Source organism: Oncorhynchus tshawytscha, linkage group LG01, assembly GCF_018296145.1.
Source record: "Oncorhynchus tshawytscha isolate Ot180627B linkage group LG01, Otsh_v2.0, whole genome shotgun sequence".
Taxonomy (NCBI): Eukaryota; Metazoa; Chordata; class Actinopteri; order Salmoniformes; family Salmonidae; genus Oncorhynchus; species Oncorhynchus tshawytscha.
The window spans coordinates 6,528,920-6,547,288 of record NC_056429.1 but is presented as its reverse complement, the minus strand read 5'-3'; the positions used below and the strand labels follow the sequence as shown (position 1 = coordinate 6,547,288).

At 42.8% G+C, this 18,369-nt stretch overlaps 1 protein-coding gene across 1 annotated transcript; it reads left to right on the top strand.

Annotated features, from left to right (window-relative positions):
• The first annotated feature begins 3,241 nt into the window (after window positions 1–3,241).
• LOC112240809 (transmembrane protein 178B-like) lies at window positions 3,242–9,404 on the top strand. The gene is made up of 4 exons (XM_024411910.2): window positions 3,242–4,042; window positions 4,915–5,028; window positions 5,732–5,869; window positions 8,251–9,404. Exons 1-4 carry the CDS (start codon window positions 3,646–3,648, stop codon window positions 8,511–8,513), a joined length of 912 nt encoding a protein of 303 aa, XP_024267678.1. The 5' UTR covers window positions 3,242–3,645; the 3' UTR covers window positions 8,514–9,404.
• The last annotated feature ends 8,965 nt before the right edge of the window (window positions 9,405–18,369 follow it).

The window sequence follows — 18,369 nt, the reverse complement described above, 5'->3', positions numbered from 1 at the left end:
TTTAACGGACCTCTGAGACTATCACAGTGCAGGTGCATTTATACGGAGACTTGATTACACACAGGTGGATTGTATTTATCATTATTAGTCATTTAGGTCAACATTGGATCATTCAGAGATCCTCACTGAACTTCTGGAGAGAGTTTGCTGCACTGAAAGTAAAGGGGCTGAATAAAATTTTCAGTTTTTGATTTGTTAAAAAAGTTTGAAATATCCAATAAATGTCGTTCCACTTCATGATTGTGTCCCACTTGTTGTTGATTCTTCACAAAAAAATACAGTTTTATATCTTTATGTTTGAAGCCTGAAATGTGGCAAAAGGTCGCAAAGTTCAAGGGGGCCGAATACTTTCGCAAGGCACTGTATATATTTTTTAAACTATATTTTTTGTCTAAATCTGCTTTATTAAACAAGAGGCTAGTATCATCAGTAACAGAAACCTCCTATTAATGCCCATGTGTGAAGATTCTTGTGTTTTTTCCCAACATGTTAGAGTGTATATTCTTGTCCCAGCAGGAAGGTTGTTAGATCTGCAGAAAACACTGTCTCTCACTTACACAACTCTCAAAGCATCTCCACAGCAACTGTCTCTCAGTACTCAATGGCACCCTATTCCCTATATAGTGCACTACTTTAGACCAGAGCCCTATGGAACCCTATTCCCTATATAGTGCACTACTTTAGACCAGAGCCCTATGGAACCCTATTCCCTATATAGTGCACTACTTTAGACCAGAGCCCTATAGAACCCTATTCCCTATATAGTGCACTACTTTAGACCAGAGCCCTATGGAACCCTATTCCCTATATAGTGCACTACTTTAGACCAGAGCCCTATGGAACCCTATTCCCTATATAGTGCACTACTTTAGACCAGAGCCCTATAGAACCCTATTCCCTATATAGTGCACTACTTTAGACCAGAGCCCTATGGAACCCTATTCCCTCTATAGTGCACTACTTTAGACCAAATCAAATCAAATCAAATTTATTTATATAGCCCTTCATACATCAGCTGATATCTCAAAGTGCTGTACAGAAACCCAGCCTAAAACCCCAAACAGCAAGCAATGCAGGTGTAGAAGCACGGTGGCTAGGAAAAACTCCCTAGAAAGGCCAAAACCTAGGAAGAAACCTAGAGAGGAACCAGGCTATGTGGGGTGGCCAGTCCTCTTCTGGCTGTGCCGGGTGGAGATTATAACAGAACATGGACAAGATGTTCAAATGTTCATAAATGACCAGCATGGTCGTATAATAATAAGGCAGAACAGTTGAAACTGGAGCAGCAGCACGGTCAGGTGGACTGGGGACAGCAAGGAGTCATCATGTCAGGTAGTCCTGGGGCATGGTCCTAGGGCTCAGGTCCTCCGAGAGAGAGAAAGAAAGAGAGAATTAGAGAGAGCATATGTGGGGTGGCCAGTCCTCTTCTGGCTGTGCCGGGTGGAGATTATAACAGAACACGGCCAAGATGTTCAAATGTTCATAAATGACCAGCATGGTTGTATAATAATAAGGCAGAACAGTTGAAACTGAAGCAGCAGCACGGCCAGGTGGACTGGGGACAGCAAGGAGTCATCATGTCAGGTAGTCCTGGGTCATGGTCCTAGGGCTCAGGTCCTCCGAGAGAGAGAGAGAGAAAGAGAGAATTAGAGAACGCACACTTAGATTCACACAGGACACCGAATAGGACAGGAGAGGTACTCCAGATATAACAAACTGACCCTAGCCCCCCAACACATTAACTACTGCAGCATAAATACTGGAGGCTGAGACAGGAGGGGTCAGGAGACACTGTGGCCTCATCCGAGGACACCCCCAGACAGGGCCAAACAGGAAGGATATAACCCCACCCACTTTGCCAAAGCACAGCCCCCACACCACTACCAGAGCCCTATGGAACCCTATTCCCTAATAGTGCACTACTTTAGACCAGAGCCCTATAGAACCCTATTCCCTATATAGTGCACTACTTTAGACCAGAGCCCTATAGAACCCTATTCCCTATATAGTGCACTACTTTAGACCAGAGCCCTATGGAACCCTATTCCCTATATAGTGCACTACTTTAGACCAGAGCCCTATGGAACCCTATTCCCTATTACAGTGCACTACTTTTGACCAGAACCCATAGGCACTCTTAGAGGGCTACGTTTGACCAGGGCCCTGTCTCAGTCCCCAATGGCAACTGTTTCCCTGTACAGATGTAGGATCTTAATTTGGTCACGTTGCAGGAGAACCTTCCTGCAATGCAGGACATTTTAAAACTTGTAGTGTATTTGAGGTTTAAAAAAGCTTCTGAAATGTGGGAATTTCCACTTTAAAATTTCAGACTTTAATTTTCCTTACAAAAAAGTGTATCAACCCCTACAAATATGTCCAATAATTATAATTCACATAATAATTCACATTTCCTGTTGCTGCAGGATTATTATCCTTTTGTAGCAAACTGGCTCAAATTAAGATCCTACGTCTGTAAAAGGCACTACTTTTGACCACGAGCAATAGGGCATTAGTCAAAAGTAGTGCACTATATAGAGAATAGGGTGCCATTTTGGATGAATAATTTGTCTCAGCTAAACTAATCTTAAATTATGGAAAAACACCTGATGAGGTCAGTTAGAGAAAACCCCTATATGTCTCTCTCTTTCTCTCATGACTCAAAGACACAAGGGTTGCAGCAGCCATTCCAACCAGACTCACCAACCACCAAACAAACTCAACACAGCTCATCTCCAGCCGGCCCCACAGAAACAAACATGGCTACCTGAAGGGTAGAGAGAAACAAACATGGCTACCTGAAGGGTAGAGAGAAACAAACATAGCTGTCTGAAGGGTAGAGAGAAACAAACATAGCTACCTGAAGGGTAGAGAGAGACAAACATGGCTACCTGAAGGGTAGAGAGAAACAAACATGGCTACCTGAAGGGTAGAGAGAAACAAACATAGCTACCTGAAGGGTAGAGAGAAACAAACATAGCTACCTGAAGGGTAGAGAGAAACAAACATAGCTGTCTGAAGGGTAGAGAGAAACAAACATAGCTGTCTGAAGGGTAGAGAGAAACAAACATAGCTGTCTGAAGGGTGGCAATGTGCTGAGTTGTTTGGGTATCAGTCCTAACACTATTCTGTTAAATGTACTGTAAACTCTATCTCGTACTTTATTTATTTGACTATATGAACAGTGAACATACAATTATATTGTGTTGGCCCATGCATTATCAAATGTTTGCTCTGTCTCCATCTGCTGGCATCGACTAGTGGACTCGCTAATAAATCCCTCGAGCAATATTGGACAGACCCACAGCAAGAGAGAAATTAACCAAAATACAGGCCCGTCCTGATATAAATCACCGAATGCTTCATTTTTATTTTTTATTTTTTTAAATATAACGTAATGTTTACTGGTATTTGGTCGTGCTGGGACAATTAATGATAGTATTTGTGATCTGTTGTCAATAATGGCCTAGGATTATATCGTTATACGGTCATCACAGTATTATTATCTTGATGCTGCGGCAGAGAGCGACGACATCCCCCCTCACGAACCATTGATTGCTGTCCAGGGGAAGGAATTATCCAGGCAGCTGAAACCCTCCGGGCGTAGAACAGGAGGCATCTCTTCTAAACCGCACGCCGTGGAACATCATGTCTGCTATGAGGACATTGACGGTGGCGGGACTGTTTTTGTCTTTTTGCGCCTTGGGGCTCATAGCAGTCGCAATATGTACTGACAATTGGTACGAGACGGATGCGAGGAGGCACAAGGAACGTTGTAAGAATTATTCCAACAAAAGAAACGACCCTGGATTCATCTATATCTCCAACCAGAATCTCCCACTACGTATGTTACCGAAGGAGAATAACGTGGAGAGGAAGGGGTCGAGTGGGGGAGTCCTCCTGCGGGCTAAGCGGCACTTTTTGCCCCCTGCCCCGGCCATGGAGTCTCTCTGCAGTCGGCAGTACAACTCCACCATCTCCGGGCTGTGGAGGAAATGCCATCGAGAGGGATTCGACCTGGAGACAGAGGATCTTATCTTTAAAGGTGTCATCATTTGATCACGTCACACACAAAATATTGTTTATATATAATGTCAGTGTAGTCTGTTTACAAGACGCATTCATGCTCATTGATGTGGTGAATAGAGCGAATCACCATCGGAATTTGAGCTCTGCATGAGGTGCTATCCGAGGTGCTGATCTAGCGGTTAGCGGTCCGCCCACATTCAAGGCCTACGCAGCAACAACAACAGCACGGCATTTCAGCCATCATTTCATTAAACAGTGACTTTAATTTATTTTTGACTAGGCAAGTCAGTTAAGTACAAATTATTATTTACAATGACGTCCTACCGGGGAACAGTGTCTTAACTGCCTTGTTCAGGGGCAGAACGACAGATTTTTTAACTTGTCAGCTCGGGGATTCGAACCAGCAACCAACCTCTCGGTTACTGGACCAACGTTCTAACCACTAGGCTACCTGCCGCCCCCAAACACACCAAAGTGACACAAATGTTGACGTTTGATTTATTTGTGTCATCTCAACATTGTGTCAGTGTGTTCATGGGGTCATATTGTATTAGAATAGGCCCCACTTGTCTGTTTGGTATTTATGGATTAAAACCTATAGGCTACAGAGCTGAAACTAAGACCATAGGCCAATGTAAAAACACTGCATACTAACACTGATACTGTATGTGAGTATATGTGGTGAAACTATGGTTCATGCTGCTAGTCATTAAAAAAAAATATCAGGTAGGCTACATATGCAAACATATGTGTCATTTCAATATGGCCTCTCCATTTTTTATTTAACCTTTATTTAAACAGGGAGTCACATTGAGATTGATTCTATTTTCCAAGAGAGCCCTGTACACATTGGAACTACGTGTTGTTGTTTTTGTTCCTTCTCTGCAGGTTTGGTTCCACGCTGCACACCAATAAAATACTACTACTCTTCTTTAGCCCTCCCCAGACATCTGAGCATCAATATAACCAAGACTATTGGTCAGGATGAGTGGCATGCACTCCGTAAGTTACCATCATAACCCCTTTTTCAATCTAGGTCTGGGGGAATTAGAAAGCGCCTACAAAATGGTGCCTGGTTGGTTGGAAACACAGTGGGGTTAAAGGGTGGCTGGAAAACCCCCAGAACACACCTGGGTCACACTTTATTTACAGAGTTTGTTGATAGCCCGGATAGCCATGCTATCTGTTTATAAGCAACTGCTAACTAAGGTTTGGTTTAGAACAAGGGTAAGGGTTAGGGTTAGTAGATAGCCATACTATCTGTTTATAAGCAACTGCTAACTAAGGTTTGGTTTAGAACAAGGGTAAGGGTTAGGGTTAGTAGATAGCCATACTATCTGTTTATAAGCAACTGCTTACTAAGGTTAGGGTTGGGTTTAGAATATGGGTAAGGGTTCGGGTTAGTAGATAGTTATTTGATATTGTACTGCTATTCTGTAGAGCATCTACAGATGGACTATCCAAATAATGTGTTATCCAAATCAGCCCTTCCCCCATCCATTAGAATTGAACTATCAATGTGGGCCCTCCTACAATTGTCAACGATTATTGACATCAATTACTCCCAAGAGACATTGAGTACCCGCAACAGTCAATGTGTAATTCCAACCCTTCAGTCTTAACTAAATTGCCAAAATAAATGATTTTAATACTATGTCGACGTCTTGATTTCTTCATCCCAAATTCCTCTCTCCCCTTTGTGTAGACCTGCAGAGAATGACAGCCAGCTTCATCGGCATGGCGGTGTCCATCATCCTGTTCGGCTGGGTGATTGGAGCTCTGGGCTGCTGTCAGCAGCATGACCTGATGCAGTATGTAGCTGGACTCCTGTTTCTCATGGGAGGTAAGTTCTGAGAGAACACACGCACACTATGGACTCCTCTTCCTCATAGGAGGTGAATGACAAATGATGTTTTCAGAATACATAGCAATACCATAAAGTACCACTGGGGGGGGGGCTACAGTGTTTGTTATGGAGAGTCATTGTCATATTGGGCAGACATATTCTGAATCTACCTCTGTTCTAGCCCCTATACTCACATCAGATAGGTGCAGTTAAATGTGTTGTTTTACAGGGTCAGCCATAGTAGTACGGCACCCCTGGAGCAAATTAGGGTTTAAGTGCCTTGCTCAAGGGCACATTGACAGACTTTTCACGTTGTCTGCTCAGGTATTTGAACTAGCAACATTTTGGTTACTTGCCCAACGCTCTAAATGCTGGGATGCCCTCTGATTGGCTTGGTGGGAATGTCACCATAGTGCTTCCACCTATCAAATCCTCTCAGATCTGCAATAGTGGTTAGGCAGTAGGGCCTAGGGTTCGATTTGGAATTCAGAAGTCACTCTAATATCAAATCAAATTTATTAATATAGCCCTTCGTACATCAGCTGATATCTCAAAGTGCTGTACAGAAACCCAGCCTAAAACCCCAAACAGCAAGCAATGCAGGTGTAGAAGCACGATGGCTAGGAAAAACTCCCTAGAAAGGCCAAAACCTAGGAAGAAACCTAGAGAGGAACCAGGCTATGAGGGGTGGCCAGTCCTCTTCTGGCTGTGCCGGGTGGAGATTATAACAGAACATGGCCAAGATGTTCAAATGTTCATAAATGACCAGCAGGGTCAAATAATAATAATCACAGTAGTTGTCGAGGGTGCAACAAGTCAGCACCTCAAGAGTAAATGTCAGTTGGCTTTTCATAGCCGATCATTGAGAGTATCTCTACCGCTCCTGCTGTCTCTAGAGAGTTGAAAACAGCAGGTCTGTTACAGGTAGCACGTCCAGTGAACAGGTCAGGGTTCCATAGCCGCAGGCAGAACAGTTGAAACTGGAGCAGCAGCACGGCCAGGTGGACTGGGGACAGCAAGGAGTCATCAGGCCAGGTAGTCCTGAGGCATGGTCCTAGGGCTCAGGTCCTCCGAGAGAGAGAAAGAAAGAGAATTAGAGAGAGCATACTTAAATTCACACAGGACACCGGATAGGACAGGAGAAGTACTCCAGATATAACAAACTGACGCTAGCCCCCCGACACATAAACTAGTGCAGCATAAATACTGGAGGCTGAGACAGGAGGGGTCAGGAGACACTGTGACCCCATCCGATGATACCCCCAGACAGGGCCAAACAGGAAGGATATAACCCCACCCACTTTGCCAAAGCACAGCCCCCCACAAAGATCTCCGCCACGGCACAACCCAAGGGGGGGCGCCAACCCAGACAGGAAGATCACATCAGTGACTCAACCCACTCAAGTGACGCACCCCTCCTAGGGAAGGCATGAAAGAGCCCCAGTAAGCCAGTGACTCAGCCCCTGTAATAGGGTTAGAGGCAGAGAATCCCAGTGGGAAGAGGGGAACCGGCCAGGCAGAGACAGTAAGGGCGGTTCGTTGCTCCAGAGCCTTTCCGTTCACCTTCACACTCCTGGGCCAGACTACACTCAATCATATGACCCACTGAAGAGATGAGTCTTCAGTAAAGACTTAAAGGTTGAGACCAAGTCTGGGTCTCTCACATGGGTAGGCAGACCATTCCATAAAAATGGAGCTCTATAGGAGAAAGCCCTGCCTCCAGCTGTTTGCTTAGAAATTCTAGGGACAATTAGGAGGCCTGCGTCTTGAGACCGTAGCATAATTGTAGGTATGTACGGCAGGACCAAATCGGAAAGATAGGTAAGCCCATGTAAATGCTTTGTATGTTAGCAGTAAAAACCTTGAAACGGTCTTTTAATACCATTGATAAATTCATGAAATAGTCTTGTATATACTCTCTCCCTCTCTCTCTCTGTCTCTCTCTCCCTCTCTCTGTCTCTCTTTCTCTCTCTCTCACCCTCTCTCTGTCTCTCTCCCTCTCTCTGTCTCTCTTCCTCTCTCTCACCCTCTCTCTGTCTCTCTTCCTCTTCCTCTCTCTCACCCTCTCTCTCTCTCTCTCTCTCTCCCTGTCTCTCTCTGTCTCTCTCACCCTCTCTGTCTCTCACCCTCTCTCTGTCTCTCCTCCTCTCTCTCTCCCTCTCTCTGTCTCTCTCTCTCTCTCTCTCATCTTCTCTCTGTTTCTCTCACCCTCTCTCTGTCTCTCTCACCCTCTCTCTCTCTCACCCTCTCTCTCTCTCTCACCCTCTCTTTGTTTCTCTCACCCTCTCTCTGTCTCTCTCACCCTCTCTCTGTCTCTTTCTCTCTCTCTCTCTGTCTCTCTTCCTCTCTCTCACCCTCTTCTCTCTCTGTCCCATCAGGAACGTGCTGTATCATCTCTCTGTGTACATGTGTATCAGGGATCAACTTCCAACTGTCCCGTTATCCTCGCTACATGTATGGGATACCAGAGGACATCAGTCACGGATACGGTTGGTCCATGTTCTGCGCATGGGGGGGCCTAGGTCTCACCCTATTGGCTGGCTTCCTGTGCACCCTGGCTCCTTCCCTATACCCCCCCGTCCCTCACACTATGGTAGAGAGGCCGCAACGCAAGCCCCGACATGAGAACGGCTGTGTGTGACCCCATAGAAATCAACTACTATTTGAGTTGAATACCGGGGTTTGTGTGTGACATTCAGTGTCTGCCAGAATCTTGTTTCTTCTATGAAAAAGAGATGCTTTTCTGTTCTGACTGGACAGGAGACGTTACCCAGGGACTAAGAACTAAGATCTGTCAGTGCTGTGTGTCTGACTGCACAAAGAAAGAAACAGACAGAAAGACATTGGCTCTGGTTCTCCAGCTGGAGGGGGTCGGATGGTGACTGTTTACTGTGGAGGAATTCAGTTCTTCTTGTCTTCGGTCCTCCTCTTCCTCCTTCTTCCTCCAAAATGTCAACAGTTACAGAATGATCTTTTTTGTCCCAATAATGAATTGTTCGGTGTTATTGCTTGCTATTAAAAGAGGAGAGAAGTCCTAAAATATCTTCCTGTACCTTTGACCTTTTGATGCTGGTTCTAAAAAAATAAATAAAAGAACACAGAAGAACAATAATAGCCAAACTTTAAGGGATGATTTCTAACTTCTACTTAAGTCTCTCTTTCACTGACTCTCCCATTGATGTCAATGCATGGCCAAGTGAAAATTTGCCATGAGGCCCAAGTTAAGATATACCCCAAGCTAAGTTGTAATACATTAAAATAATAAGGATGTGTATTCTCACATTTTCAAAGGGCAATCGTGTAGTAGTTTTACTGTTTGTACCCATTGAAAACAAAATAAATGTAAATGTCGATTTAGAAAATGTATGTATGTATGTATGCAGGTTTGCTTTTGTGTGTATTAAAAAAACAACATGAGAATTAACATACAAGATTGTATTTGATGGGAAATGTTTTTATGTTCTTGAAGATTACTGATCATGATAGTACCACCAAGATATTTTAGAAAAATAAAATGATGATACAAACCGTTGCTCTTGTGGTTGTGAATGTAACGATTATACAATAAAAGATAGCCGGTCCATTCAGACTCTGACCGTCTGTGAGAGGAGACAGTGATACTGGCCGTGGCAGATCTATGCATCGTATAGATCTGTGCTCCCGAGTGGCGTAGCGGTCTAAGGCACTGCATCTCAGTGCTAGAGGTGTCACTACAGACCCTGGTTCAGCGGTCTAAAACACTGCATCTCAGTGCTAGAGGCGTCACTACAGACCCTGGTTCAGCGGTCTAAAACACTGCATCTCAGTGCTAGAGGCGTCACTACAGACCCTGGTTCAGCGGTCTAAAACACTGCATCTCAGTGCTAGAGGCGTCACTACAGACCCTGGTTCAGCGGTCTAAAACACTGCATCTCAGTGCTAGAGGCGTCACTACAGACCCTGGTTCAGCGGTCTAAAACACTGCATCTCAGTGCTAGAGGCGTCACAACAGACCCTGGTTCAGCGGTCTAAAACACTGCATCTCAGTGCTAGAGGCGTCACTACAGACCCTGGTTCAGCGGTCTAAAACACTGCATCTCAGTGCTAGAGGCGTCACTACAGACCCTGGTTCAGTGGTCTAAAACACTGCATCTCAGTGCTAGAGGCGTCACTACAGACCCTGGTTCAGCGGTCTAAACACTGCATCTCAGTGCTAGAGGCGTCACTACAGACCCTGGTTCAGTGGTCTAAAACACTGCATCTCAGTGCTAGAGGCGTCACTACAGACCCTGGTTCAGCGGTCTAAAACACTGCATCTCAGTGCTAGAGGCGTCACTACAGACCCTGGTTCAGCGGTCTAAAACACTGCATCTCAGTGCTAGAGGCGTCACTACAGACCCTGGTTCCGCGGTCTAAAACACTGCATCTCAGTGCTAGAGGCGTCACTACAGACCCTGGTTCAGCGGTCTAAAACACTGCATCTCAGTGCTAGAGGCGTCACTACAGACCCTGGTTCCGCGGTCTAAAACACTGCATCTCAGTGCTAGAGGCGTCACTACAGACCCTGGTTCAGCGGTCTAAAACACTGCATCTCAGTGCTAGAGGCGTCACTACAGACCCTGGTTCAGCGGTCTAAAACACTGCATCTCAGTGCTAGAGGCGTCACTACAGACCCTGGTTCAGCTGTCTAAAACACTGCATCTCAGTGCTAGAGGCATCACTACAGACCCTGGTTCAGCTGTCTAAAACACTGCATCTCAGTGCTAGAGGCGTCACTACAGACCCTGGTTCAGCGGTCTAAAACACTGCATCTCAGTGCTAGAGGCATCACTACAGACTCCCTGGTTTGAATCCAGGCTGTATCACAACTGGCTGTGATTTGGAGTTCCATAGAGCGGAGCACAATTGGCCCATCGTCGTTAGGGTTGGCCGGTGTTGTCACACCCTAATCTGTTTCACCTGTCTTTGTGATTGTCTCCACCCCCCTCCAGGTGTCACCCATTATCCCCTGTGTATTTATACCTGTGTTGTCTGTTGCCAGTTCGTTATGCTCGTCAGACCTACCAGTGTTTTTTTCCCCTTTGCCTCTGGCTTTGCTATAGTTCCTGTTTTCTAGTTTCCCGGTTTTGACCATTCCTATTTGTCTTGAGCGTGCCTGCCATCCTGCACCTTCGCCCCACCTATCTGAATTACTGACCACTCCCTGACCTGAGCGTGCCTGCCATCCTGTACCTTCGCCCCACCTATCTGAATTACTGACCTCTGCCTGACCTGAGCGTGCCTGCCATCCTGCACCTTCGCCCCACCTATCTGAATTACTGACCACTCCCTGACCTGAGCGTGCCTGCCATCCTGCACCTTCGCCCCACCTATCTGAATTACTGACCACTCCCTGACCTGAGCGTGCCTGCCATCCTGTACCTTCGCCCCACCTATCTGAATTACTGACCTCTGCCTGACCTCTGCCTGCCATTGACCTGTCCTTTTGCATGCCCCTGTTAGAATAATAAACGTTGTTATTTCGACTCTGTCTGCACCTGGGTCTTACCCAACAGGTGATAGTACGAACTGGCTAACTGACTGACCCAGCAGACTCGGACCAGCTCCGCAACGCCATCTCTTCCCAAGGTGCCACCATTGGTTGGCATGAGGAGCTGCTTCGGGGCCTTATTGAAAGGTTTCATGACCCAGAGACGTCATCACCTGGAGTAGAGGCGTCAATGTGTTATGCCTTGAAGGGCCAATCTCTGATTGCTATAAAAAAAAATAAAGAGAGTTACACACACTATATAAAGGCTCCCAGTAATGTATTGGGTTAAACCAACATCTCAGCATCACTGTCTTTTTCAGGGTGATGTCATGAATGCTTGAACCAGGTTATGTAGACAAACAGTGCAATTAGTTGCAACCAATGACAATAGAGAGGGGTGTGTCTTAGTAATTAGGGGTGTAATTAGGGTGATGAGGATGAGAAAGTGAAACTGTAAAAAAAGACACTAGTTTACAGCATGTTGAATTTCTTAGGCTATTGTTTTCAATATCATATTGCTACGTATTGTACATAGTATTAAACTCAACATACATTATTTTTTTCATTTAATATACAGTATTTCATAGTTTCCATTTCACTTAATCTTTGTAACACATAATCATTTGGTTCAAACATAATGCATAACAAGCATCATCAACGAAGGGAACATCTTGGGAGCACACTGATAAGCTGTTGAAATAATATATTAATTTAGAAGACTAAGCTGTGGAAATAATATGTTAATTTAGAAGACTAAGCTGTGGAAATAATATGTTAATTTGGAAGACTAAGCTGTGGAAATAATATGTTAATTTGGAAGACTAAGCTGTGGAAATAATATGTTAATTTAGAAGACTAAGCTGTGGAAATAATATGTTAATTTATAAGACTAAGCTGTGGAAATAATATGTTAATTTAGAAGCCTAAGCTGTGGAAATAATATGTTAATTTAGAAGCCTAAGCTGTGGAAATAATATGTTAATTTAGAAGCCTAAGCTGTGGAAATAATATGTTAATTTAGAAGCCTAAGCTGTGGAAATAATATGTTCATTTAGAAATGTATAAAAAGAGCATGAGATCAAAGTCAATTATCAGACCACTAGGGGGTCAGTGTTTTTAGATGAGATGTGTTGTCTAGTATGATACACTAAATGCACAAAACATTTGGAACACCTTTGAAATATTGAGTTGCACACCCCTTTTTCTGCCCTGTGAACAGCCTCAATTTGTCAGGGCATGGACTCTACAAGGTGTCGAAAGCCTTCCACAGGGATGCTGGCCCATGTTGACGCCAATGTTTCCCACAGTTGTGTCAAGTTGGCTGAATGTCCTTTGAGTGATGGACCATTCTTGATACACACAGGAAACTATTGAGCATGAAAAACCCAGCAGTGTTGCAGTTCTTGACTCAAACCGGTGGGCCTGGCACCTACTACTATACTCTGTTCAAAGGCACTTAAATATTTTGTCTTGCCCATTCACCCTCTGAATGGCACACACACACAATCCATGTCTCAAGGCTAATAAATATTTCTTTAACTTGTCTCCTCCCCTTCATCTACACTGATTGAAGTGGATTGAACAGGTGACATCAATAAGGGATCATTAGCTTTCACCTGGATTCACCTGGTCAGTCTGTCATGGAATGTTCCTAATGTTTTGTCCACTCATTGTATCTCGTTGGTCTGCAGTGCAGCACAGCCACCTTGGGAGAGACATTAAGTGACAGGATGAGATCAGAGATAGCAGGATCATTGGCTGCCGTCTGATAACAGGGAAAGTGGTCTAAACCTCTGAGTTATGACACACTGTGGTTCCAGTACTCCCTAACCCCATTTAAACCTGGTTCTAACATGCGTCCTGTGTCCGGATTATCTCCACATTCTGATTGTGCCCACCTTTATAGACAGGTGTAGATGATGAAAAGACGCATTGTGATCCGATTTCAATCAGATCTTATATGTGTAAATGGACAGGATCAGGAGGAAGGACACAGCGTGTTAGTGGCAGGTATAAAGAGGGCATTTGTGTCATCACATTCCCTGTCTAGTTATAGTCCAAAACATGGGCGGCAGGGTAGCCTAGTGGTTAGAACGTTGGGCTAGTAACCGGAAGGTTGAAAGTTCAAATCCCCGAGCTGACAAGGTACAAATCTGTCGTTCTACCCCTGACCCACTGTCCTTTGGCCTTCATTGAAAATAAGAATTTGTTCTTAACTGACTTGCCTAGTAAAATAAATAGTCCAACACATATGGATTCAACTAGAACTGCCATTTAATATACTAGGCAATGAATTTGGTACTTTACAATCACACAAAGGCCATTTAGACAACCATTGATTATGTGTACAGCTTCAGTGACACAACATTAATAATTAAGTCATTATTGAATGACCTGGCAAGGAAAGTCTGCTTGGCAGACGTGGTGTGTCATGTATTTACTGCAGTGGGTCTAACTTGTGGTCAGTATATCCAGCCCGGTCTCATAGACTAGAACTAACATAGTAAACGTGCAGATGGTTATAGCTAACATTAACCCGTTTAGCTAACCCTTCTCACAACCCTAGCCCTGTTAGCTAAGCCTAACCCTGTTAGCTAACCCTTCCACTAACCTTAACCCTTTCCATAACCTTATTAAAACAAAGATCTTCTACTCACCACCAGTCTAGTTCACTCTATTAAAACAAAGATGATTAGTGACTACATGATAAGAGCAGTAACTTCCGTCTCCTACTCACCACCAGTCTAGTTCACTCTATTAAAACAAAGATGATTAGTGACTACATGATAAGAGCAGTAACTTCCGTCTCCTTCTCACCACCAGTCTAGTTCACTCTATTAAAACAAAGATGATTAGTGACTACATGATAAGAGCAGTAACTCTCGTCTCCTACTCACCACCAGTCTAGTTCACTCTATTAAAACAAAGATGATTAGTGACTACATGATAAGAGCAGTAACTCTCGTCTCCTTCTCACCACCAGTCTAGTTCACTCTATTAAAACAAAGATGATTAGTGACTACATGATAAGAGCAGTAACTTCCGTCTCCTTCTCACCACCAGTCTAGTTCACTCTATTAAAACAAAGATGATTAGTGACTACATGATAAGAGCAGTAACTTCCGTCTCCTTCTCACCACCAGTCTAGTTCACTCTATTAAAACAAAGATGATTAGTGACTACATGATAAGAGCAGTAACTTCCGTCTCCTACTCACCACCAGTCTAGTTCACTCTATTAAAACAAAGATGATTAGTGACTACATGATAAGAGCAGTAACTTCCGTCTCCTTCTCACCACCAGTCTAGTTCACTCTGTAAAACAAAGATGATTAGTGACTACATGATAAGAGCAGTAACTTCCGTCTCCTTCTCACCACCAGTCTAGTTCACTCTGTAAAACAAAGATGATTAGTGACTACATGATAAGAGCAGTAACTTCCGTCTCCTTCTCACCACCAGTCTAGTTCACTCTATTAAAACAAAGATGATTAGTGACTACATGATAAGAGCAGTAACTTCCGTCTCCTACTCACCACCAGTCTAGTTCACTCTATTAAAACAAAGATGATTAGTGACTACATGATAAGAGCAGTAACTCTCGTCTCCTTCTCACCACCAGTCTAGTTCACTCTGTAAAACAAAAAGTAATGAAGAGTGCCGCAGAGCCAATTCTTTTCATTTACTTCGTTGACTTTTGTAATTCCAAGCACCTAGAGTGCAAAATGAGGTGTGTGAATATGAAGTAACACATAATAACATCCTGAGAAGCAGTTGATTTAAAAGAGCCATGATTTATTACAGAAAAAGGGTGATAATCCAAATCTGATTATGTTACATCACACGATCATTGTCTTTGTACATATTCTGGTATGCTTTTCCATAGGGATGAATTGATAACAGTGTGCAGTATTGACATACCTCATGTTAGAAAAACGGATGACATCGTATAGATCGTAAATCTATGGTCTAACTGTGCTTCCTCATCAAACACCTTTAGGGGCCGTTTCAGGGTTTAAGACTAATCCTAATCCATAGTTTTATGGAGATTCTCCATTGATCTTGGTATTCAGTCCAGGACTAGTCTTATTCATCTCTGTCCTGGAAACCGTCCCCTGAAGGTGCAAAAATATTTTTTTGTGTGCTTTCCATGTGACCCACCAGATTATTTGATCTTTGTATTTATATATTTTTATTCATAATCTTTTAACCAGGTGAGTTCTAAAATAATATCAACAAAAACAATATTTCCACCCAGATTCCAATTAATAGTTTTAGGGCTTTGCTTAATCCGCATCGTGGAAATTCATCTCAAATTCAGCTTTACAGCGACACCTCCAAAACATTGGCTATGCGGGTGTTGGCTATCGGCCGTTAACTCTTGGTCTGATTGGATCTAGGCCTTGAGCTTCAACCAAGGAAGGTTTCGTTGCGTCCGTCCCAGAAACACTAATAAGCATTATGATGACATATGAAAACACAATGCAACAAAATGCTCTTCTTCACAAAATGTCTCGGGAAGAAATATCAGCCTTGTACATCAATCAGGGTATTATACAATCAATCAACAATCCATTATCTTGACTGAGAAACATCATGTACGATCAATCATGATGAAATAAGAAACTATTTTTTTTTGTAGGACAGAATAGTGACATGTTTTTCCAAGACACTAAATCATTGACTTATAGACTTAACACAAGTAAGCTCTATTTAATGCAGACGCAACACTAAAAAACACTAATAATAAATATCTCCTTTGGACACTGTTCAAGATGGATGCTGTAGTCATGATTACGACATGCATAGATTTCAAATGACCAACCACATCGAAAGGGAAGGTGTTTTCAGTCCAATCACATCAAAGGGAAAATGTTTGACCATTCCTCAGCCAATCAGTGCCAAAACAAAACAATCCTCAAAATATGTAAATGTACGATGAGACTGTGTCTTGTCCTTACAGTCTTCAGAAAGTAATGACAAAGTGAAAACATGTTTTCTAGACATTTTCACAAATGTATTGCAAATGAAATACAGAAATATCTAATTAACATGTGTATTCACACCCCCCGAGTCAATACATGTTAGAATCACCTTTGGCAGAGATTACAGCTGTGAGTCTTTCTGGCTCTAAGTCTCTAAGAGATTTGCACAGCTGGATAGTACAATTTTTGCACATTATTCTTTTTTTTAAATGCTTCAATTATTCGAGCTCTTTCAAGTTGGTTGTTAATCATTGCTATACAGCCATTTTCAAGTGTTGCCATAGATATTAAGGCAGATTTAAGTCAAAATTATAACTGGGCCACTCAGGAACATTCAATGTTGTCTTGGTAAGCAACTTCAGTGTATATTTGGCTTTGTGTTTTAGGTTATTGTCCTGCTGAAAAGTGCATTTCTCTCCACTGTCTGTTGGAAAGCAGACTGAACCAGGTTTTCCTCTAGGATTTTGCCTCTGCTTAGCTCTATTCTGCTTCTTTTTATCCTAAAACACTCTCTAGACCTTAACAATCACAAGCATACCCATAACATGATGCAGCCATCACCCTGCTTGAAAATATGAAGAGTGCTACTCAGTGATGTGTTGTGTTGGATTTGCCTCAAACGTAACGCTTTGTATTCAGGACATAAAGTTAATTTCTTTGCCATATTTTTTACAGGATGCATGTTTTGGAATATTTTTATTCTGTACAGGCTTCCTTATTTTCACTCTGTCATTTAGGTTCGTATTGTGGAGTAACTACAATGTTGTTAATCCGTCCTCAGTTTTCTCCTATCACAGCCATTAATCTCTGTAACTGTTTTAAAATCACCATTGGCGTCATGGTGAAATCTCTGAGCGGTTTCCTTATTGCAAACAATGATCAGTGGAGGTTGCTGAGAGGAGGACGGCTCATTATAATGGCTGGAACGATACAAATGGAATGGCACCAAACACCTGGAAACCATTAAAACCATTCCACTGATTCCGCTCCAGCCATTACCACGAGCCCGTCCTCCTCAATTAAGGTGCCACCAACCTCCGGAAAACAGGATGTTTTGTCATATTTTTGATTCTGTACAGGCTTCCTTCTTTTCACTCAGTCATTTAGGTCAGTATTTTGGAGTTAACTACAATGTTGTTGATCCATCTTCAGTTTTCTCTTATCCACATCCTTTAAACTCTGTAACTGTTTACAGTCACCTTTGACCTCATGGTGAAATCGTTGAGCAGTTTTCCTTCCTCTCCAGGTAACTGAAGGAAGCGTGGATATTTGTAGTGACTGGGTGTATTGATACACCATCCAAAGTGTAATTAATAAGTTCACCATGCTCAAAGGGATATTCAATGTCTGCTTTTATAGTTTTACCCATCGACCAATAGGAGCCCTTCTTTTGAGAGGAATTGAAAAACCTCCCTGGTCTTTGTGGTTGAATTGATGTTTGAAATTCTTTGCTGGACTGAGGGAAATTAGAGATAATTGTATGTGTGGGGTACAGAGATGAGGTAGTCATTCATAAATCATGTTAAACACTGTTATTACACACAGGGTGAGTCCATGCAACTTATGTGACTTGTTAAGCAAATGTTTACTCCTGAACTTTAGGTTTGCCATAACAAATGTGTTGAATACTTATTGTCATCAAGACGTTTCAGCTTTTAATTTTTAATTAATTTGTTCCACTTTGAATATGATGGGGTATTGAGTGTAGATCAGTGACACAACATCTAAATTTGATCCATGTTTAATTCATGCTGTAACACAACAGAATGTGGGAAAAAGTCAATTGCTTTCAGAATGCTTTCAGAAGGCACTGTATTAATTAATATTGAACAAATAATGTTTTTAACTGATATGTTGGACAGTTTATTCTGACAATAGCAACAATGATATGTATAAAAAAATAAAAAATAAAAAAGTATTCTTGACTATACGTGGATGTACTGACTGATTGGGGTTATTTTCAGATGATTATAATAATATCAACTCTGATTCTCTATATGTGTT

What these genes read in the sequence shown, in the direction of transcription:
- LOC112240809 (XM_024411910.2), top strand. Translation starts at nt 3,646, where the DNA reads ATGTCTGCTATGAGGACATTGACGGTGGCGGGACTGTTTTTGTCTTTT. An exon ending in AGAGGATCTTATCTTTAAAG is followed by an intron (nt 4,043 to 4,914) that starts GTGTCATCATTT and finishes CCTTCTCTGCAG; the next exon opens with GTTTGGTTCCACGCTGCACA. An exon ending in ACTCCTGTTTCTCATGGGAG is followed by an intron (nt 5,870 to 8,250) that starts GTAAGTTCTGAG and finishes CTGTCCCATCAG; the next exon opens with GAACGTGCTGTATCATCTCT.